The sequence below is a fragment of the Macaca mulatta genome, chromosome 8 (assembly GCF_049350105.2).
Source record: "Macaca mulatta isolate MMU2019108-1 chromosome 8, T2T-MMU8v2.0, whole genome shotgun sequence".
NCBI lineage: Eukaryota > Metazoa > Chordata > Mammalia > Primates > Cercopithecidae > Macaca > Macaca mulatta.
Window position 1 is genome coordinate 41282987 of NC_133413.1, and position 24354 is coordinate 41307340.

Consider the following 24354-nt stretch of genomic DNA (forward strand, 5'->3'; position numbering starts at 1 on the left):
CCCATTGATTTCATGTATTCAGTATGGCTTGATTCTTGTTCCTTGGTAGGCAACTTGTTCTTTTCCTTTAGAAAATTCTAGAATTTTCTCTTTGGTGTCATTTTAAATTTCAGGGGTGTGTGTGTGTGTGTGTGTGTGTGTGTGTTTTCCTCTTCAGTGCCCAGTTTGTAATCTCTGGGTTCTTTCAATCTAAGGTCATTCTCTTACTTTTTAAATGTACAGAAACTTTTTCCATTATTTCTTTTAATATTTCCTCCTATTTTGATTTTTCTCTTTTTTTTGGGAAATACTATTCTCTAGATACAGACAGTTCTATTTCTATTTTCCATATAACTTAATTTTATTTTTGCATTCCTACTTTTTTTCTTTCCTTGTTCTTTTCTGTCAGAGTTTGCAAATCTGATATTCCAAATTTCTGCTTCATTAAGCAATTGTATCCATTCTACTATGAACTTCATGTCTTGTGACTTTATTTCTTTGTCTCTTGGTTCTTTTTAAAAGATAGTATGTTATTGTTCTTCTGCTGATAACGTCCCTTGGATTTGCATCCAAGTAATTTCAAAACATATTTATAAACACGCTTTCAGTATTTTTACTGAAAATTTACAGTTAATGTGGGGATGTGGCTGTATTTTAGTGTATTTAATATGATGTGTGCTAGGACTTGCAAAGGAAAGAGTGCCTATGGACCCCAATAAACCAAACTGTTTCTGCTTCTACTAAGAGGCAGAATTTTACAAGGTCTGAATAAAGAAATAAAAGCTAGGGATTGCAGGATTATACAGAATGTAGCAGTAATAGTTTGGGACAATAGAGAAGATTTGTTGGAAGTCTGAGCAGGGATTGTATGGGCTGTTTTGCATTCAATAGCTGTCCTATAATGGTGTCTCCAACCTGGAATGTTACAATCACAGCGTTTGCAACATTTTCTGCAAACATGCATTTTGCCTAGTTCTAGCTAAACTGTTTGCATGGTATATAAATGTAATGGGAAGAAACTTGATTGCTGTCAGTAACCAGAATATTTTTATATTTGTTTCTTTTCTCACTGTAACTGGAAGTTAATTAAAAAAGCGATGGTCTAAGTAAAAGATATAAGCAAAAGCCTCACCAGGCACCACCCTAACCTGAGAATTGACAATTAGGAATCCTTTCTTCTTTAACAATAAACTGACTGGCGTATCAATGCTGAGACACTTCTCTTGAGTGCTCAGCTGCCCGCCAGCAGCGCATTACCTACTTCCAATCACCTCCCGCTTCTTCCATGTGCTTTTCCTCTCCGCAGCCTCCCTGGGCCGCCTCACGCGCGCTCAGCCCTGCGCGAGCTGTGCCTCTCCAGGTCTCAACGTCTCAACTGCTGTTCATCGCCAGGGCTCCAAGACAGCGAGCCATGTTCCTTCTTCTGGTGCTTCTCACCGGACTTGGTGGGATGCATGCAGACCTCAGTAAGTCCAGGAATCCAGGCTTGCGAGGGAGACCTTGTTCACTCTTTCCACCGCCCGGGTCCAGCTCAGACTTTACCCTGGCTCCACGCTCTCCCGCTTTCTCCTGGCCCCTTGCCTCAAGGTCTGTGGCTAAAAAGGCAGAGAGGCAGCTTCCGACAGAAAATCGTTTTATTTCTTTGGGATGGCTTCCTGATCCAGAAAATGAACAAAAATGAAATTTGTGGTTTTTTCCACATACAAAAATTCTGCTACTCTACGAAAAATTGCATCACCGTAAAAAAAAAGCTATTTATCAAGGATTGACTGATTTGGCAACTGTTAGCCTCCACCTGCCCCATTGAAAAGTGCAGATCATCCTTGTATTCAATATCTATATTGGTCCCTGCAAAATATCTCACTTTCTGGATGCATCTGTGTTTTCTCATTTCCACATCTGTTTACAACACCGAATTTGGTACTTAACGTTTAGTCAAGCTGTGCCAGCGCCAAACTGTGTGTGTGTGTGTGTGTGTGTGTGTGTGTGTGTGTGTATCTGTGTAGACAGGGATTTGCAGGGGAGAATGAGAATAAAAATTTGAGATCTTGACAAGGGGTCAGAAATTTGTAGGTAAGAATGACTAGAAAGGCAGTGGAAAGGGCGAGATGTGTAGATTATATTAAAAATAGCCGCTAATGTAGAGAAACAAATGCAGAATCAGAGAAGTGAATAACATAAGATCACGGGTATCAAAATAACGTAGTTTATATTTATTTTTAGATCCTCATAAAACCTTCCTGCAGACCACAATTCCAGAGAAGATTTCATCATCGGATGCTAAAACAGATCCAGAACATAATGTAATTTTAATAATATTTTTAATATGAAATGTTGTTAAGTTGTGTTTAATGTCAAGACCAAAGGTGCTGAATGTGGGCAGGATTGTACTTCTTGGAGGCAGAGTTGACAGCTGAGAACAGGTTCACAAGAGGGAGCATGTTGATGTTTACGAATGTGTGAGACTGTGTGTGTGTGTGTTTCTGTTGATGATGAAGGATTTTAGGGATAAGATCCCCCGGGGTCAAAATGCTAGGTATAGGATCCCCCAAGTTTGAAATTTAAGGAGGTAGCAGAAAACTTGGATCCCCCTAGGACTAGGATTAGGGTGAGGCAAGTGAAATGAGTCATGTAACTACAGGATCAGATCCTGTCTGTCTTGAAAATTTTGATATTGTTTTCATCATGGTGTTTTTTTGCATTGATTTTTAAAAAGGTTGCATTAAGATATTATTTATCTTGATAACCGAGTTTTCTAGTAGCCTAGTTCTGGCCCTAGTGATCCCCTAGAGATTTCTCTTAGCTTTCACTAAGTCAGTGAGGATCTGAATGGTGATGATCTCTGAGCAGGTTTATCTGTTAATGATCACGTCAATTTCACATCCAAGATTGAATGGTAGTGAATGTTCCTTCTCTAATAGTTCGGCAAGAGAATACTTCTTACATGGTTTCTACCAGTATAAGATAATCTATTGTTTTTAGTAATTATGGGCCTCCAAATTTATCTTTTTTCCATTTAGCGGTTTCAGAAACCTTTCCTGTCTGTTTCACTTAAGGATATACTATTTATATTGTTTCCCCTTCCCCATATACCCTTTCTTTACCTTTTCTTCTTCTAGTAGCTGAGGGTTATTTACCAACATGCTTATCATGCAGCTTTGAACACCCCTCTGCTCTGCCTAGCTATGCTGTGAATTACTAGCTATGCTGTGGTGTATGAGCCCTATGACAGCTTCCCTTTCTGACTGGAAAGAAGAGGTGACATTACATCTTTGTTTAGTTTCCTTTTTCCTGAGATTAATAATACCAACTCTCCCTTTCCATTGTTTGTCACTGATAATCTTTGAATTCCTCACTTGTCTAATTTCTAGAATTTTTATAAAGGCATTTATAATATGGAAATTCAGTGTGTTTCTTTTAACTATAATGATTTAAAAAGGTATATTGTAATATATTTTAGCAACAAAATTATAATTATTGTGGGATGTGATTTTATTTGAATATGTTTGGTATCATATGGGGTAGGACCTGCAAAAGTAAAAGTGCCTAAGGGCACACAGTTATAAGATTTAGTAAATAAAAATATAGAATACCCAGTTAAATGCATGTGCACATAAAGATAAAAGAGAAATATTACATGAGGCTTACTTATACTAAAATTATTTGTTGTTCACCTGATATAAACTATAAGCATCTAAATTACATACCTCCTTCTTAACTTACAGCTGCCTGATGATTTGACTTCCCCTAACAGTTCCCTGTTGTATAGAATTTGCTTGTAACACTGCTTGCAGTTATACTCTGTTTCATTTAGATCGTAACATAATTTCTACAGTGGTTACACACAATGTATTTTATTCTTTATTTCTAGTGAATATTTCCAGTAGTTTTACAGTTTTCGCATTTTACATTTAGATGTATGGTCCATTTTGAGTTAATTTTTGTGAGGGATTTAAAGTCTGTGTCTAGATTTTTTTTTTTAATGTGGCAATACTATTGTTCTAGTACATATTTTTGAAAAGACTCTTTTAAAAATATTGTTTTGCCTCGACTTCTTTGTCAAAGATCCATTGACCATATTTATGTGGATCTATTTCTGGGATCTCTATTTCTTTGAACTATTTGTCTATGATTTTGCAAACACCACCCTGTTTTGAGGGCTGTACATTTATACTAAATCTTCTGGTTTTTTTTTTTTTTTTTTTTTTGAGACAAGGTCTCGTTCTTTTGCCTAGGCTGGAGTGCAGTGACACGATCTTGGTTTACTGCAACCTCTGCTTCCCAGGTTCAAGTGATTCTCTTGGTCTCCTGGCTCAGCTTCCTCAGTAGCTGAGACTACAGGCATCTGCCATCATGCCCAGCTAATTTTTGTGTTTTTAGTGGAGGCAGGGTTTCCCCATGCTGGCCTGGCTAGTCTTGAACTCCTGACCTCAGGTGATGCACCTGCCTTGGCCTCCCAAAGTGCTGGGATTATAGGCATGAGCCACTGTGCCTGGCTTTATAGTAAGTTTTGAAGTTGGTAAGTGTCAATTCTCCAACTTTGTTCTTCACCTTCAATATTACATTGGCTATTTTGGGTCTTCTGGCTCTACATATAAAGTTGAAAATCAGTTTGTTGGTATATATAAAATAGCTTGCTGATAATTTCATTGGGTTTACATTGATCTGTGGTTGACATTGGAAAGAACTGATATCTTGACAATATTGAGTCTTTTTATCTATAAACATGGAATATCCCTCCATTTAGTTAGTTCTTTTTGAGTTTTTGCATTAGTTTTGTAGTTTTTCTCATAAATACATATTTTGCTATATTTATACCTAAGCATTTCATTTTTCAGGGTGAAATGTAAACGACATTGTGTGTTTCACTTAATTTATTACCTGTTCATTGTTGGTATAAAGGAAAGAAAATGAGTTTTTAATATTAACTTTGCATGCTGCAACCTTGCCACAATTGTTTATTTGTTCAGGGTTTCTTTTTGGTGAGTCTTTCAGATTTTCTCCATAGACAATCATGTAATCTGTGAACAAGGACACACATTTATTTCTAGCCAATCTGAATCTATTTTATTTACTTTTTTTTTTTTTGCTTTATTGCATTAGCTAGGACTTTCAGTATGATATTAAAAAGTACTGCAGAGAGGGGAAGTCCTTTGCCTTCTTTCTGATTTAATAGGAAAACTTTAGGGTTCTCACAGTTAAGAATGACATCAGCCATTTAGACCCTTTCTCCAAATATGGTCACATTTTGAGGTGCTGGGAATTAGTACTTCATCTAACGAATTTTTTGGGGGGTTACAGTTCGGCTTATATCAGTTGGACATTGTATATGAAAAGATGTGGAGGCTCTAGATAATGTATCTTTTGAGAGTTTTTTCCTCCTATTGGTTGGTTTTGTACATTTTTGGTTTATTTTAGTTTTTTTGTTTTATCTTTGTAAGATATGTGGATTTTAAATGTTATTGGTGCTTTCATAGTCTCCTTTAATTTTCATCTTATTTGTTTAATATCAAAGGATTTTAGAGGGCACAATTTTAAAGGTCCCCTCCAAATTCCACTTATACTTCTTTTCACAATGCCATTCAACTAATTCCTCACAGAACATTTACCTGATACAAAGTACCTTGTTATGCTTCAGTATAAAGTTGAGGAATTGAAAACTGTTAAATGCTATTTCTCTTGCTAAAATAAATGTCTAAAATTAACCAAATACATAATTTAATGACTGTTGCATTTTCTATTGTCTTCTATGTTGTTCTCTAGACATGTCTTTAGTCTCCCTGTATTCTCTCCTACATTCTATTTCAGAGGAGTTTGATTGTTCACACAGATGAGTAAAATGCAATGGCTTTTGATGTTATATTGCTGGAAATATATTACATTTCTTGTACTTCTATCTTTTGGGAGGGTCTCTTTCAATGAGCAGGACAATTTACCTTCCAGGAGAGCTCTAGGTAAACAACCAATGGGTCCTCACAATTGAGGTGGACATCCTTGATGGTGGGGTCTGTCTGAACTGAAAGATAATAATCATCGGGTAAGCTTCTCCCTCAGAGGTGTGAGTAATAGTGAATAGCAGGCAAGTGAGTGCTTTACTACCTAGTTCTCAATGCAGAATTCTGAAGCTCCAAGTATCTGTGTGGGAAGGAAAGCCAATATAATGGTTACAGGTTGTTATTAATTTTGTCAATATTTTAAACCCTAATTTGGAGAAGATACACTATTTGGCATGTGTTATTATTGAATTTTTCTAATAATTTTGTTATAGGTTGTTTACATGATTACAATAGAAGGAAAGCCATATTTCGTCCATCTCAAAAAGCAGTGAGTATTTTGTCCTTTCAAAATTTAATCTTTGGCTTCTTAATTTCTAAAAGTATGTATAAGTAGAGTGAATCATTTTGATTCAAATATATTGATACCTACTCTATACTGGGTATTGAGTAAAAACCTAGACATGCAAAAGAGAATAAAACATATTACACTGTTAAAGAATTATAATACAGAATGATAGATTCAGACACATTAATAGAAAGCAAATAATTTTATTATAATATGGTAACATGATAAATGTGTAAACAGTATTCCTTGGAAGTCAGGGGAGGCTTTTAGGGAAGAGGAAAGAGATTACTTGTATCTTAAGGGAAGAGACAGAGCTATGTAAAGAAGAGGGGCAAGACAGGGGAACACTTTTTTTTGTTTTCTGAGACAGAGTCTTGCTCTGTTGCCCAGGCTAGAGTGCAGTGGAGTGATCTCGGCTCACTGCAACCTCTACCTCCTGGGTTCCAGTGATTCTCGTGCCTCAGTCTCCCAAATAGCTGGGACTACAGGTGTGCACCACCATGCCTGGCTAATTTTTTGTATTTTTAGTAGAGATGGGGTTTCACCATGTTGCCTAGGCTGGCCTTGAACTCCTGACCTCAAGCATTCCTCCCTCCTTGGCCTCTCAAAGTGCTGGGATTACAGGCGTGAACCACCACACTCAGCCAACATTCTATTTAGAGAAGAAATTATGTGTAAAGCATAGAGGTGTGAGACACAGTGGCTTTTCTGATATGCACAAAGCCAGTGTGAATTACTAAAGCAAACATTTTCTGAAAAATAGAGGTAAAAGATTCTGGAAAGGTAGGTAGGGGCCAGGTTGTAGAAGATTCAGAATGCATGGTCAGATATTGGGAGCCAAAAATGGTTTTAAGTATGTACTTATGTAGCCACATTGAGTCTCATAGGCTTTTTTTGAGGGGACAAAGTTAGAGTTAAGGTGACTAATTATATGACTATACAGTTTAGGTGAGTAATGGTGGTGGTTTGAACGATGGCACCAGTGATAGCACTTGAAAGAAAAATTCGGTGGACCTCAATACAGATTTGGTGGAATGATTGGTAAACAGTGAGGAATTTCAGATAATTTAGTTGTCGCTCAAGAAAATGAATAGGCTATAGTATAATTAACTGAGGAACATGAACAAGGGATATATTTGTGTGAGGAAGTGGTGATTTTGATTTTTTAGCACATGTGAGATACCCAAGTGTGTTTTTTCCTGTAGATCAGGGGTGTCCAGTCTTTTTGGCTCCCATGAGCCACACAGGAAAAATTGCCTTGGGCCACATGTAAAATACACTTATGATAGCTGATGAGCTAAAAAAAATATTTTAAAATCTCATAATGTTTTAAGAAAGTTTACAAATTTGCTTTGGGCCACATTCAAAGCCATTCTTGGCCATATGTGGCTAGCAATTTGAATCTGAAAATATTCAATAAGAATATTGGAAAATAGATTTAGCTATAGGTATATAGATTGAGCAGAAAGTAGTAGCTTGTGCTCTACTTTCTTGTGTTTTTTTTAATGAGTGCTGTTACGTAGGGTGCTTATAAATAGATTGTGGTTAAAGAGTGAACCCTGGGAAACAGCGATGTTTCCTGGGATAGGTTGAACAAAAACAGCAGCCAACATGGAAGATAAAGCTGGAGGGACCAAGGAGGTAGGAAGAATAGCAGAAGAATGAAGTGTTATGTAAATTGAGTGGACTGAGTGGCCACAGTTTTCAAAAAGAAGCCAGAAGTCCAATGTAAAATGATTTTTTAAAATGCCTTTTGGATTTGACATTCTAATATTTGTGGATCTTTTCTAGGGATGTTTCAGGGATAATAAGAATTGAGAAACTGAAGGAATTGTGTGTAGACAATTCTTTTGATGAAATGTATTAAGAATGGAAAAAAATGTACATAAGGAATAGCCACAGGAGAACATGGGGTCAAGAAAGGGTTCTTTAGGATGATAATGACTTATTAGTATCATTTTAAATAGCATTATGATAAAAATCAGTAGAGCACAAGAGTTCAAAATTATAGGAGAGAAAAAGTAGTGTCCTCTGCATATGGCACAGGATGGTATCTACAGCACCAGTGTAAGGGGTTGTTCTGAATGAAAGAAGTAACCTTCTGGCAATAAAGGTAAGGAGTGCAGATGGGGAACAGGTGATCTGAGAGGGAGGGAACATGGGGGTTTTGTGGGATGATTGACAGGAGTAGTGTCAAGTTTTTGAATAGTTACTGAGGGAAATAAAATTCTGACCAGAGTTATTGAGAAGAACTTGGCACTTAGCAAAGTTTAGCAAATATGAATTTGTAGTGACACCAAGTAACTCTTTCTAAGTTTTCTGTTTATATTAGTCCGTTTTCACACTGCTGATACAGACATACCCAAGACTGGGCAATTTACAAAAAAAGAGGTTTATTGGACTTACAGTTCTACTTGGGTGGGGAGGCCTCACAATCATGGTGGAAGGCAAGGAGGAGCAAGTCACATCTTACATGGGTGGCAGCAGGCAAAGAGAGCTTTTGCAGAGAAACTCCCATTTTAAAAACCATCAGATCTCATGAGACCCATTCACTATCACGAGAACAGCATGGGAAAGACTTGCTCCCATGATTGAATTATCTCCTACTGGGTCCCTCCCACAAATGTAGGAATTATGGGAGCTACAAGATGAGATTTGGGTGGGGACACAGAGCCAAACTGTATCACTGTCCTAACTTTACACTTTAATTTTGAAACTTGAGTATAAAATCTAAAATCAATGAGTGAAATAGACAAAGATTAGAAAGTTCTATGCTGGAAATTGGGACCTATACTATTTCCTCTTCATGTCTCTAGCAATTTGAGTTGCTCATTTATCTGCATTTTTGTATGGTATGTCATTCTAGTTAAAATGTCTCATCAAGCACCTAATTCAGTTTAAGTGCTAGAAATACATGCACAATAGGATAAAACAAGTCGATTAACACTACTTTAAATTTTTCAGTAAAAAGAAAATTTGTATGAATATTTTTTCTACCTTTTCTGTTTCACAACTTGAGCATGTTTTTTATTATTTTGCCTAGATCAATTTTATCTTCAGCTTCTTTTATTCATTCTTATGACAAAAATGACATCCGTCATTCCAAACCTCTGCTAGTTCAGGTAAGAATTAGGTTATTTTTTTGTTACATATTTGTAATTCTAGATTTCTTTAAAAAGACAAATATTCTATAATAACTAGAATGTTATTTTACATATTCGCTGAAATTGAGTAACTTAGGCTGGTGCTTATTTCTACCTGGCACAAATTTATTAGGTAATTGCCAATCATATTAAAGTAGAAATGTAGCTAAAGTAATAAATAGTAAATGTAGCTAAAGTAAAAAATAAAAAAATATCAAGTAATAAATATAAATAAATATAAAGAATATATTTGGGGTATATATTTAAAAAATAAGTTATCCATTAATTTTTCTTTTTTTTTTTCTTAGATGGATTGCAATTATAATGGATATGTTGCGGGTATTCCAAATTCTCTTGTGACCCTCAGCGTGTGTTCAGGACTCAGGTTGTAGACTACTTAAAGATACTCAATTTGCCAATATTATATCCTGGTAGCCTATGAATTAATTCTCCATGTATCTGTTCTAATTCTATAATCACCTTTGTCATTTCAATTCCTTAAGGACTGAACCAAAATTACTAATAAAATAGGATTGATATTCCAGCAATATCTGTTCCTGATGAGAGGCTACTTGTTGATACTGACAGGATCTGCTGCTTTAGGCTTTAAGAAAGCTTGCGTGTAGGGAGATTGATTGGTCTCCTCATACTTTTTTAGTTTTCTCAAATTCTGTTCTTGTCCAATTTCTTAATGTCCTAGAATAATTGACAATTGTGGAATGCATGGGATAATGGACACTGGCTCTGCAGTCAGTAATTATTAGGCCTATTGTGCCTTCAATTCAGCCCACACAAACAAATGATTTAGGGTATCAAGTGTCAGAGGAGAGTTAAGTGTATCAAAGAGAAGGAATCAAAGACTAAAGAAGAGACTGCCTAGAGATTCTACAGGCTGGTTAGAAAATCTACACAACAGAAAGGGGTTTCAACCTGTTTAAGTGCACAGATCCATGCCACTACCATGCTTTCTTGAAGATAATCACAGATTTGTAATGTAAGGTAACATGTATCCTGTGATATAGTGGTCCAGTTCTGGTGTAAGAAAGACCCCAAAAGATAAAGAGATAAAAGTAAAAAAACCTAAGGTCTTAAAACTTAAAAACTTTAAATCTTAAAAACTGTGGCCCCAATTTCTCACTATAATATTATGGTTTTGGTAGAATCATTTCAGACTTATTTCGATTGTCTTAACACTCAGGGGAACAATGCAGCTGAAAAACATCTCATATGGAATTGAACCAATGGAGGCTGTATCAGGATTTATACACAAGATTTATGAAGAAAAATTTGCTGACACTAATATTCTCTTAGAAGAAAATGACACTTATTCTTGGTTTAATTCAGAGTATCAAGTCAGAAAAAGTTCAGAAGTAAGTATTGGCTCTTTTATTTTAATTTAGTATAATTTTGTGTAATAAAAAATACTTTCAGAGCCAAGATTTGGTGACTTATAAATCTTAAAACTATTTTACTTTTTCATGAGGGCTCTACGTGACTTTTACAATGGCGAGAGAATAAACTTATGTTTGTCATTATGCTTGCCATTAGATGAAAGCTTAGCAAAAACTTAATCTTAGAAATATGAAGATATGAGTATAGTATAAAAGAAACTGGAACATTAATTTTCATATGTGAGCATTTAGATAATTAATGTAAAATATTCCTTTTCTTTAATTACTCAGATAATTTAGGAGAGAATATTATACAACCTGGATTTCCCAGTTGACAGTTCAAAAATGGATGAGTGACTTACATAAAGTATATGTAAAGCAAAGCGATGAATTTTTTTCTCTACCAAGACCCATAGACTGCCTTAAATAATATGTCTGGCTCTAGCAAATTGCCATTGGTTGTACATTTTAATATTTTTCTAGACTACATTGTTTGCCAAAAGTAACTTCCTAGTAATTGGTAGCAGAAAATCTGCTTGCATGAAAGATTAGTATGAAAAATTATCAAAAGGCTGAGAAAAACCAAAGCTTTAGGTTATAAACTGAAAATTTCAGTTTCAATTATTATAAAAGTAAAAGATACCTGAGTTCTTACGTATCTTGAGAAGTCTAATAGAAAAGTCTTACTACCCAGGGCACTTTGAACTGGAATCTTCTGAATAGTACCTAAATTTTGTACTTGAAAATAGCCTCGTCCTTTCGGCCGGAACCGCCATCTTCCAGTAATTTGCCAAAATGACGAACACAAAGGGAAAGAGGAGAGGCACCCGATATATGTTCTCTAGGCCTTTTAGAAAACATGGAGTTGTTCCTTTGGCCACGTATATGCGAATCTATAAGAAAGGTGATATCGTAGACATCAAGGGAATGGGTACCGTTCAAAAAGGAATGCCCCACAAGTGTTACCATGGCAAAACTGGGAGAATCTACAACGTTACCCAGCATGCTGTTGGCATTGTTGTAAACAAACAAGTTAAGGGCAAGATTCTTGCCAAGAGAATTAATGTACGTATTGAGCACATTAAGCATTCTAAGAGCAGAGATAGCTTCCTGAAACGCGTGAAGGAAAATGATCAGAAAAAGAAAGAAGCCAAAGAGAAAGGTACCTGGGTTCAACTGAAGCGCCAGCCTGCTCCACCCAGAGAAGCACACTTTGTGAGAACCAATGGGAAGGAGCCTGAGCTGCTGGAACCTATTCCCTATGAATTCATGGCATAATAGGTGTTAAAAAAAATAATAAAAGACCTCTGGGCTGAAAAATGTTTCTCTTCATTGAGTAGAAGTGTGGTGTCCTCTCCCCCAAAGAAATACTTAAAGCAAATTTTAGTTGTGTCCTAATTCATTATGTAATGACTTTCCTATTCAAATTTAATGTATTCCTTGCTGAAGGATGTAAGGTAGCTTATTGTGCAACACATTACTCAGTTGGTTAGAAAATGGCCAGGTATTATGTATGAAATATTTGTACTGGTTTGAAGATAGTCTTAAATCATCAAGGAAGAAATAAAGTAATTTTTTTTTCAGACAGTCTTGCTCTGTCAACCTGGTTGGAGTGCAATGGTGTGATCTCGGCTCACTGCAACATCTACCCTCTGGGTCCAAGCGATTCTGCCTCAACCTTCTGAGTAGCTGGGATTATAGGCGCGTGCCACCGTGCCCAGCTAGTTTTTATATCTTTGGTAGAGACGGGGTTTTACCATGTTGGTCAGTCGGGTCTCGAACTCCTGCCCTCGTGATCCACCTGCCTCGGCCTCCCAGTGCTGGGATTACAGGCATGAGCCACTGTGTCAGGCCATATAAAATAAATTACAAAAATAAGTGGGATATAATCTATTGCATTACAGTTAAGCTCAGGATCCAGAGTTTGCTTTTGAACCCTAAAAAAACACATTGTTTAAAGTATCCATTTGTGTGTTATATACTAGTTTGGAATTGCTTTGACCATGCATGAAACAGAACTCAGAAAATAATAGTGGTAATAGCATTTGTGTTAGGCCATTGTCTTGCTGTAACAATATGCCACAGACCTGGGTAAGCAGTAGAAGCTTATGTGGTGGATCTGGAGGCTCTGACGTCCCAAGATAAAGGTGCTGGCAGGTTTGGTATCGTATGAAGGTTTGGCCTTCACTTACCTCTTGATAATTCCACAATGGGAGTTCCTTTTTTTTTTTTTTAATTGAATATTTTATTTTGAGATAATTGCAGATATACATGGAGTTATAAATAATAAAGATTCCTTGTACACTGTAAAAAAAAAAAAAGAAAATAGCCTCATTATGTAATCAGGAGCAATATATCTTTCAGTTTATCTCTCAATATAATTTCAGTAGAAGGTAAATTTTTGTAAATTCCTCATGACTCATGTTATGTGTTTTTCAGAAAACTGACTTTATTAAGTTATTCCCTCGATACATTGAAATGCATATTGTTGTGGACAAAAATCTGGTAAGTCTTACTTTATGCATCATTGTTTTAAAACTAGTATATCTCTTTAACTTGATTTCAGTGAGGCAATGAAAATTACCAACCATGCTATATTGCATTTGCAATGAACACATTCTTATAGATTATAAATCAAGTTTTTGTTATTTTGTACATAGCATCTACTCACTTTTGCAAAGTGAAGCATCTTAATTTCTAAAGCTTGTTGACTATTGTTGATTTTTCAAAAAACCTACATCCTCAGTGAAAGGATAGATTGCAACTCCCTTAAGCCCTCAACCCTCATATACAATAATAATATTTAACTGCCTCAGTCTAATTGGAAGGATGGTCTATAAAACAAATATGCCACTTCTTTAAAGCAAAAGGAGAAAACATTATCACCTGTTTTCTTCTCAGTTCTAGGTAAATGAAACAACGAGAAAAACAAATGAACAAAATACTCATATTGAGAATTCATGGCTATACTTTGGATCTCTTATAGATTTAGGCTCCGAATATTTATTACCTATGTGGTTAGGATTCTAATCCATGAGGCTACATTTGTCCCAGATTGGTAAAAGCCGAGGGTGCATGAGGGAAGCAAATAGTATTTATATCTGGGGGAATGCCACTTCAGGCAGAATACCTCAGGACTCCTACAGATTAATATCAGCCATACATATACGGGCTCACAATCCATAAGGAAATAAAACACCATGAACAATGGTTAGCAAAACAAAAAATACATGTATGGCTAATATTAATTTTTTTAAAATATAGTTTATGATTGGCAGAACAGTAAGGTGACTGTCATTAACAATAACTTATTGTATATTTTAAAACAACTTAAAGAGTGGAATTGGAATGTTCCTAACACAAAGAAGTGATATTAATGAATGTTTGAGGTAATGGATATCCCAGTTACCCTGATTTGATCATGACACATTGTATGCCTGTATCAAAATATCACATGTACCCCATAAGTATGTATAACTATTATGTACCCATAATAGCTAAAAATAAAAAAATTAAAATAAAATACAATATTTTTCCCCTCAAAGAATCTGTTGATTCCAGAAAGGGTGAATATGAGTCAGGGTTGCTGAGCAAAATGTTGGCAGGAATAACAGAACTTGAAGTTCATGGCTCATTAGAATTGAGTCGAGGGTACGTTAGCATAGCTAAGTTGACCCAGTACAAAGCAAATGCATACCCTGAAATAATATTTCTATCAAATTACAAAATCAGAGGGAGGAAAGCAGAATTTTAAGCATAATCAACAAAAAGAAGGCAATTAAGAGAAAGAAAAACACATATTTAGGATTTGTTTCATAAATCTGGAACAAATTTGAAAGCTAATGTTAAGACAAAAGGTTTAAACTGAAATACCTAAGTAATTATATGTAGGGGGATTAAGTACTGCAATTAAAAACCAAAGATAAAGATTAATTAAAAGCAAAGACAAAGATTATCGTACAACACACACACACATAAACACACAGATATTCTGCTTACAAATGACATATGTAAAATATCGTACATAAGTAACAAAAGTAAAATAATGGAAAAATATAAACAAATTTAAAAAACTAGTTTAGCTGAATTAATATCAGACAAAGTAGATTTTTAGACTTTAAAGTATTTCTATTGTTGTGTAGCAAACCACTCTAAAATTTAGTGGCATAAAATGTAACAATTTATTTCTTTGACTGGGAACCCAGAGACTTTTTGCATTTTTACCAATCTTAGACCCCTTTAGTTTAACTTGGTGGCCTTTCATTGAAATAGCTATCAGATATGGTTTTGCTGTGTCCACACCCAAATCTCATTTTGAATTGTAGTTCCCATAATCCTCATGTGTCATGGGAGGGACCGGGTAGAGATAATTGAATCATTGGGGCAGTTTCCCCAATCCTGTTCTCACGATAGTGAGTTAGTTCTCATGAGATCTGATGGTTTTATAAGGTGCTCCCCCCTTTGCTGGGCACTCATTCTTCTCCTTGATGCTGCCATGTGAAGAAGGACGTTGATATGGTTTGGCTGTGTCCCCACCCATATCTCATCTTGAATTGTAGTTCTCATTATTTTTACGTTTGGAGGGTAGGACCCAGTGGGAGGTAATTGAATCATGGGGATAGGTCTTTCCTGTGCTGTTCTTGTGATGGTGAGTAAGTCTCATGAGATCTGATGGTTTTATAAAGGGCAGTTCCCCCGCACATGTTCTCTTGCCTGCCGCCATGTAAGACATGGCTGCTCCTCCTTCACCTTCTGCCATGATTGTGAGGCCTCCTCAGCCATGTGAAACTGTGAGTCAAGTAAACCTCTTTCCTTTATAAATTACCCAGTGTCAGGTATGTCTTTATTAGCAGTGTGAGAACAGACTAATATACTGTCTTAAACATTTTGTGGGATTTCTTTTTTAAACATTTTTTTTTCCCAAAGAGAAAGTTCCTTAAATTAAGATTTCAAAAGCATAGGAATACACTTAGGAGGTATCAGCTACTTTATTAAAACAAAATACACATTGCTGTGAGGTTACTTATGGCAACTATGAGGACTAACTTAGGTCTAGGTGCAGTCTAGTTGGGGGCTTGCAGGGGAAGTTCTCCTAGTGCCCTTTCTAGAAATGGTCACTAGTAGGAAATTGCCCATTCCTCTGGTTGTTTTCCAAATGGCATGTTTATGTCTGGATTTGCTTGCAGCACCGTTTGTTTGATTGCTTCTAGGTGAAAAGGGATACAGTTTATAAGAAGGTTTAAAATATTGGGCTAGAATATGAGTATAGTGAGGGAGCACAGGTTCATTGTGTTTAATAATATATTAAATGGTAGTGCTTATAAGTGCATGATTTGGGAATCAGAGAGACTGGGGATTGAATCTTCATTTTGCTCATTAGAACTCTATTTTTCTTTTTTTCTTTTTTTTTGAGACGGAGTCTCGCGCTGTCGCCGGACTGGAGTGCAGTGGTCGGATCTCAGCTCACTGCAAGCTCCGCCTCCCGGGTTTGCGCCATTCTCCTGCCTCAGCCTCCCGAGTAGCTGGAACTACAGGCGCCCGCCACCTCGCCTGGCTAGTTTTTTGTATTTTTTAGTAGAGACGGGGTTTCACTGTGTTAGCCAGGATGGTCTCCATCTCCTGACCTCATGATCCGCCCATCTCGGCCTCCCAAAGTGCTGGGATTACAAGCTTGAGCCACCGCGCCCAGCCTATTTTTCTTTTTATTGGGGAAAAGCACGTAACATTAAGTTTACCATCATAACCATTTTAAAATGTATAGTTCAATAGTGTTAAGTATATACATACTGTTGTGAAACAGATTTCTAGATCTCTTTCCTTTTGAAACGGATACTATCCCCATTAAACATGAATTCCCTTCACCCTTTCCCCCCAGCTCTTGGCAACTACCTTTCTACTATCTATTTCTGTGATTTTGACTACTTTAGATACTTCACAGGAGTGGAATCATACAGTGTTCATACGTTTGTGATTGGCTTATTTCATTGACATAATGTCTTAAAAGACTCATCCATGTTGTAGCATGTATCAAAATTTTATAAATTTTTAAAGTTGAATAATCGTCCATTATATGTATATGTCACATTTTGTTTCTCAATTCATCTGCTAATGGACCTATGGGTTTCCACATATTCCTTTTGTGAATAATGCTGCTGATACAGCTCTGATGACTGCAGGAACACCAGGGTCCTTGGGCTCACACTGATTTAGATAAAATGACACAGACACATGTGGAGTGGTTTTAAGGAGCGGAGAGTTTGTTAGGCAAGAAAGAAGGAAGGAAGAAGAAAACAGCTCCCCTATACAGAGAGAGAGGGAGGGAGGATTCTAACAATGAGAAATCCTGTGTGTGGCAGAAGAGTGGTTGCTTATATTGGGATGCTGGAGGAGGCACTGTCTGATTTGCACAGGGCCCAGGGGATTGGTTTGACCAGGTGTGTCATTCACATAGCCCACAAAAACCTGGCCCTCCCACGTGAGCCCTTTAATATGCAAATATGGGTCACCATGATGTTTTGAACACATGGTATTATCTGGAGATGGCCATGACACTTGTGATACCTGGTGACAAGGAGAAGAAGGCAGGAATTGCCATATTGAGTGGACCCATTTTTTAATCGCCGGCATTTGCATGTCAAAGCCTGCCAGCCTGGGCCTTCAAGCCTCCTTTTCTGTTAGAGAAGAAATGTTTGAGGGCGTTGCTTCTTTTTACAGGAAAATTTCCACTAAGAACCTCTACCCTTTCTAGCTGCCTAAAAATTATTTATTCACAACTCCTGTATTATTCCCCACCTCAAGAGAAGCAAACCTAACTGCTGTTAGGGGGTGTTGGATGATGGTTCTTTCTGGATACTTCCTGCTGAAAAAGCGCATCGTGTGGGCGAAGAGCAGTGGGGTCTTCTGAGGTTGATTTAAGGGTTCTCTGAAGAATGGCATGTTTATGTGTGGATTTGCTTGCAGCACCATTTGTTGTTTGATTGCTCCTAGGCGAAAAGAGATAAATTTTACAAGAAGGTTTAAAATATTGGGCTAGAATATGAGTATTCAGATTACCACCATTAGTAGGGGTCCTATAGACCATAACTGATTGTAGAGTTTGACACCTGTTAGTTACACCAATGGATTGCAATACCAGTTTACCTTCACTAGATGTCGCTGTATGTTACTAGAAACCTTAATATAAAAGTAACGTTTTCCTTGAGCAAAGCATACCTTTCCCCCTTGACTTACCATTAGAGAATAACTTTAGCTTTAGGCCCTTGTATAACTTGCAATATGATTGGGAGAAATATGCTATTGGGTGGCTAAAATGCCGTTAATTTTAACAATTCTTTTCCTTTAGTAATTAAATTTTTTTATGACTTTTACAGACCATTTTATAAAATACTTAAACATTTTGACTTGTCCTAAACATCCATCCTTTAAACAACAAATCATTTCCTTTTTGGACAAGTATTTATTATATAAGATTCTTCCTTATATATATTTTTTCTCTATAACCTTTTAATAGCTTAGAGTGCATTATATTACCGACCTTTAGTAAAAAGTCCTGTTAAACTTAATGATAGTAAAACTTTCATGCTTCCTTCTTATTCCTGTTACTCTTGTTATAAGCAAAACAACCTTGACTAAATATTTTCTCCAGCTATTAATTCTGATGATGATAATTATTAGGCAAAGTATTTTAGCAATTAGAATTCTACAACGAGAATTCCGCATTGTGGGTGCTACAGTGTGCTACTGGGGTTTCAGTATAGCTTTATTGCAAATAGTAATGTGACTATAACAGTTTTCCACAAGAGGGGCATAATAAATAATTTCCACTGAAAACTTTACTTGCCAAGATCTAACATTTCCCTTTGGGGACTTACGAAGTTATAAAGGCAATCCCATGTACAATTAAATCTCCCTGCAAATATGCATGAAAATGAAGTTTTAACATTTGGCAGTGAACTTCGTGAGGAAAGGTTAGAAACAATGAAAAGTATCTGGCGAGGTGGGAGTGGGGCTGCGTAAGGTGAGAGTCCTCACTTAGTTACTTATTTTTTATGTTTTTTTTTTTAGCTTAAGGTCTTCTATTTCTTCACATTGATATTCTGGCCATTTTTTCTGGGCTGTCAGGGGTTGCTCCCTCAGTTTTTCAGACTTTGACTTGAGTGTAATGTATTCAGGAGTTGATTTTTGTAACTTTTACTGCCGAGGGGGTTGAAAAAACAGCGTAGGGCTCTTCCCAGCTTGGCTTAGGGAAGGAGAGATGAGAGTTTTTACTAATACTAAATTTCCTGGGTTAAATAAAGTTGGTTCTTATTGTAAGTGAGCTAGAGAGGCTCTATGTTTAACCAATTTAGAGGTTTTCTGCCTGAAAACAATTTTTGAGCACATTGATAAGTTTTATCCTTTCCCAAGTGAAAAGCTTGGTGAAGGAATTTTTTTTTTTTTTTTGAGACAGTCTCACTCTGTCACTCAGGCTGGTGTTCAGTGGCACCGTGTCAGCTCACTGCCACCTCTGTCTCCTGGGTTCAAGCAATTCTCCTGCCTTAGCCTCCCGAGTAGCTGGGATTACAGGTGCCCGCCACCATGCCCAGCTAATTTAAAAAAAATTTTTAGTAGAGACAGGGTTTCACCATGTCTCGAACTCCTGACCTCAGGTGATCTGCCTGCCCCAGCCTCCCAAAGTGCTGGAATCTTAGGCATCAGCCACCGTGCCCAGCCCCTTGTGAAGGATTTTAAGGACTCTCTATTGGCTGGAGGCTGGCAAATGGAGTTTGCCATTCTCTGACTGTAGCCATTTTGAGGGCTGAAAAGTATGCCCTTGAGAAGTGGCCTATTTTGTTTTTGCAGGGGAATACTGAGGTTAATTTTTCTTATGGAGCCTTCCTAGATTGGAAGGGCTTGAAGCATGTTAATGCCTTGAAGCTTCCTTGTCACTGACTTAGCTGCCTGATCAGCTAACCTATTTTTTTTTTTTCCCTCGGCTACCTTATCTGTTTCCTTTTGCTGTTCCTTAGAGTGTGTTTTTGATATTTTCTTTGTGGAAGAAAAACCGAGGATAATAGCCTGCTAATTTATTGGTGATATTTGATAGGAGATTTATTGGTGGTAAGAAAATGTTTTTCCTTTTAAATGGCAGCATGAGCATGCAGAACTAAGAAAGCATACTTGGTGTTAGTATAAATGTTAGCTATTTTTCCCTTGGTTAATTCAAGTGCTCTTGTAAGAGCTGTTAGTTTAGCTAATTGAGTGCCTGTGCCTGGGGAGAGTGACTACTGTTGATTCAGCCTTCTGTACTTCTTGCTTTCAACACTGTTTGTTAGCTAAGAAGAGCTCCCCCTAGAGGACAGTAATCCTGCCACTTCATGTGGAGTGTACATAGTTAAATTATTTCCTGTGGTTAACTTGGAGGCTTTTTTGAATAGTAAAACTATCATGACAATGGCTTGGAAGCATGTGTTAGTAGGTCTTCTTAACTGCAAATAAAGTTGAGAAAAATATTGGGTTAGAGTTTTTCTCGAGATGCCCCTTATGGTCATGGGAAGAGGGGAGGCCTGGATTAGAGAGGAGAAAAGAGAGAGACTGACTCTAGTGTTTAGAAGGAGGTCTACTTTCCTTTCTTTAATTTGCAGAATTAGCTGGAATTGGAAATTTAATTTCCAAAAAGCCCCTTTGCTGTAATGGCAGTTCGAGCCACTGGAGCTGGGGCTTGAGACCCGGGACCCATTAGTCGTGCTGGACCATGTGTGAGACTGGTTCTGAACCCAGTAACCTCTGCCTCTGGGGGCAGTTGCGTCTCCAGTGGTTTCTGTTACAAACTAGACAGGGTTGAGGTGGCTTCATCTTGCTACCTGGGCATTCCTTTGTAAAATGCCCTGGCCTGTCACACTAATAGCAATGAGCAGATGCACCTTGGGGATCCTGGACTTTGCAAACCTGCAAAGCTGCTGTTAGAGACTTTGTCCTTCTTCTGAGCTTGCTTTCTTTCTTTTGGGCCTCCTTCTGGTTCCTATTACAAAAGACTGAAGTGGCCACCTTCAGGAAGTTCTCTAAGGTGCTATTTGGTCCTATAGCTTGCTTCTGTAGTTTTCTTCTAATATTGGGAGCTGCCTGTGTAATAAACTTGTCCTTCAGGATGAGCCGTCCCTTGACTGAATTAGGGGATAAAGAGGTGTGTTCTATTAGTGCTTCTCTCAGCCTTTCCATAAAGGCTACAAGATTCTCATTTAGCTTTTGGTTTATTTTAGACAGTTTAGAGTAATTGAGTGGTTGGTCCTGGTTTTCCATAGGCCTTCTAAAAGTCATATGAAAAAGTGCAAGTGCTTTCTTTTCCATTCAGCTCCTGAGCTATTGGGGTTTCAGTTAGGGTTGTCTGCTGGAACTGCTTCCCCCCCAATTGGGAATGGTGTTTCTATTACTTTTTCACTTTCCCAATCTGCTTCCTTACCTTTTGGTGTATTATGGGAGATATATTGTTCATTTTCAAAATTCGCCGCTGCTTGCAGAGCTGCCTGCTTTTCAGCTGCAGTTAGGGTCTGACTTAGGAGCAACATGACATTACTTCATATGAGGTGAAATACCTGAGTTAGATTTTGGAAAGTTTTTATATACCTCTCAGGGTCATCAGAAAATCGGCCTAAGTCTCCTTTTATTTGCTTAAGGTCCTGTAATCAGAAGGGAACTTGAAGGGGGATCCTTAGATGGTTCCCCTGGAAGTTGCTTTCTTCACTTTGGGGAGCTATTTTACCTGGGCCTGCCTGATACAATTGCTCAAAGAGCTGGGTTGATCTTACAATGCTTGTAAAGGTTTAGTAAAAATGTTATGTATGCCCTTGTGGAAAAGAAAATGAGTTGCTTTTTCCTTCAGTGTTCTGAGGTTAAGGAAGTGCCAGTGTTTCAGAGTACATTCCAGAGGGGTGCAAGCTGAAGATAATTTGTTACCCATTTAGAAAAAGAAAAGAGAATAAAAGCATCCTCTTATTCTCCTTCTTTTCCATATGACCCAGAGTGGAGGAGAAGACAGGGAGCATCCTTGTACAATTTTCCCTCCCTGGTTTCTGGATCCTGGCCCCGTGTTAAACGTGCCACCCATGGTTGAAGGCATGGTCCTTCAAGCCATGGAATCAGATGAACTAACCGATGGGACTAACCATGCTTTACCCACGCAACCTTAGCTTCTCCGCCTTGTGTGATTCCCTTTTGACTTCCTAAACCTGTGTGATCTGCCTGGATCCCCAAAAAATGGATCTTGGGAGAGACTGTGTCACCTTTGGGTAAAGTTCCTTTAATGTAGGCAATGTGCTAGATTGCCTGCTATTACAGCCCGTGTTAAAGCATTTAACCTTAAAAAAATGGTTCCGGTTATCTTCTGAATTTAAAATCCCCTTACTAATTAAGTACTATCTTAATTGGAGACAGAATAGGTGCCTTAAAAGAATGTAGCAACCGAATGGCCATTTTCCTGCTGATGGGACAATATCGAGACTAAAATTTGGCTGTGGGAGACATCTTACTCCTAAATGTTGTGGCAAAGGACTGGCAATGTGTCTTATGAAGAGGATTTCTATGTCCACTAGGTGGCGCTGTTGGCTTAGAAATACCATGTGCTCATCAGCGAGTTAGTAGAGTGACCTCCCTGTGGGTGAAAGGGGAGAACTCTCTTCCTAGAAGACTGCAATGGCATTTTCCTGAGCTATATCCCCATTCTACAGCATTTCCTGATCTTGCCTAACAGGATTGTTTCCCTAGCCCGTAAAAGTTTCCACACATTCCACACACACAGAGAGTAAGAGAATACAGATAGAGAGAGAAGAAAAGTTTGGCGACAGGATAACTGGAAGAGAGCCTTGAAATTAAAGGACAGATTTAAGGTTGAGGTTTGCTCCTAATACTCACCACTCTAATGAATGATTTCTCGACCCATGCACCAAAATGATACAGCTCTGATGAATGGAGGAATGGGGGACTCGGAACAAAGAGGAACCCCGTGTGCAGCAAAGAAGTAGTTGCTTATATTGGGAAGTTAAAGGAGGCAGCGTCTAATTTGCGTAGGGCCCAGGGAATTGGTTTAACCAGGTGTGTCATCCGCATAGCCCATGAAAAACCTGGCCCTCCCACCTTAGCCCTTTAATATGCAAATGTGGGTCACCTCAATGTTTTATCACATGGCGTTATCTAAAGATGGCCATAATACTTGGCACACCTGGTAACAAGAAGGAAAAGGTGGGAATCGCCATATTAAGTGGACCCAGGTTTTAATTGTCGGTATTTGCATATCAAAGCTTGCTGGTCTGGCCCTTCATGCTGCCTTTTCTGTTAAATAAGAAATGTTTCAGGGGGTTGCTTCTTATTACAGGAAAATTTGCACCAAGAACCTTTACCCTTTCTAGTGGCCTAAAAACTGTTTCTTAATAACTCCTGTATTACTGCCGTGAACGTTGGTGTACAAATATTTTCTACGAGTCTGCACTTTCAATTTTTGTAGGTATATACCCAGAAGTAGAAGGTTAGCTCATATGGTAATTCTATGTTTAACTTTTTGAAGAACTGTCATACTGTTTTCCACAGCAGCTGCACCATTTTCCATTCCCATTAGTAATGCACAAGGACTTCAGTTTCTCCCCATCCTCACCAACAATTGTTATATTCAGTTTGTTTTATTAATAATAGTAATTCTAATGGGCGTGAAGTGGTATCATCTTGTAGGTTTGATTTTCATTTCCTTAATGATTAGTGATGTTGAGTGTCTTCTCATGTGCTTATTTCCCATCTGTGGATCTTCTTTGGAGAAATGTCTGTTCAAGTCCTTTGCCCATCTTTTAACTGCACTGTTGCTTTTGTTGCTGTTGTTGTTATAGAGATTTGGGATTCCTTTATGTATTCTGGATATTAATTCCTCATATAGATGATTTGCAAATATTTTCTTCCATTCTGTGTGTTGCCATTTTACTCAGTTGACGGTGTCCTCTGATGCACAAAAGTTTCTAATTTTATGTGGGTTTTTCTGTGTTTCCAGTTATAGTTTAGTCCATTCATCAAAAGCCACATTCACAGATTCTTTTAAAAACAGGCACCTTTCCTCTGGGAGGCTTGCCAAGCTTCTGAGTGACAACTCCCTTAATATTAGAAACTGTTTTGTATAACTAAGGGTGTCTACTAAGCACAATCTTAAATCTCACAAAGGTGTTAACAAAATATATTATAGTTACACCCTTGATGTGAGATAGTTTCTTACTTTGAGCATGAATGGCTGGAGATGAGGATTCTCCTTGCAATCTGAACAGTTTTTTCCTTTAGAATATCTCTTTCTTCTTTTACTTTATCAAAAACAGCAAATATAAGCTAATTGACACACTTAACACTGATTTTAAATTATTTTGCCAAAGTTCACAAATCGATTAGGAACATTTAAAATTTTTTTTCCAAAGACTACACATTGGGTACAGAGTACACTGCTCAGGTGATGGGTGAACCTCAATCTCAGAAATCACCACTAAATAACTTAATTG

General features: G+C 37.5%; 1 protein-coding gene and 1 pseudogene across 2 annotated transcripts in view; both read left to right on the forward strand.

Moving 5' to 3' along the window:
- Positions 1-1390: 1390 nt before the first annotated feature.
- Positions 1391-24354, forward strand: part of LOC706992 (disintegrin and metalloproteinase domain-containing protein 5) — a 160262-nt gene continuing 137298 nt past the window's right edge. The window contains exons 1-7 of the mRNA XM_077942769.1: positions 1391-1445; positions 2203-2282; positions 6248-6303; positions 9365-9443; positions 9773-9849; positions 10663-10834; positions 13295-13360. Coding sequence (XP_077798895.1) covers positions 1391-1445; positions 2203-2282; positions 6248-6303; positions 9365-9443; positions 9773-9849; positions 10663-10834; positions 13295-13360 — 585 coding nt within the window. The remainder of the gene's footprint in view (positions 1446-2202; positions 2283-6247; positions 6304-9364; positions 9444-9772; positions 9850-10662; positions 10835-13294; positions 13361-24354) is intronic.
- On the forward strand, positions 11611-12157 carry LOC114680233 (large ribosomal subunit protein eL21 pseudogene; annotated as a pseudogene). The gene has a single exon (XR_003732333.2). The product of XR_003732333.2 is annotated as a large ribosomal subunit protein eL21 pseudogene (transcript).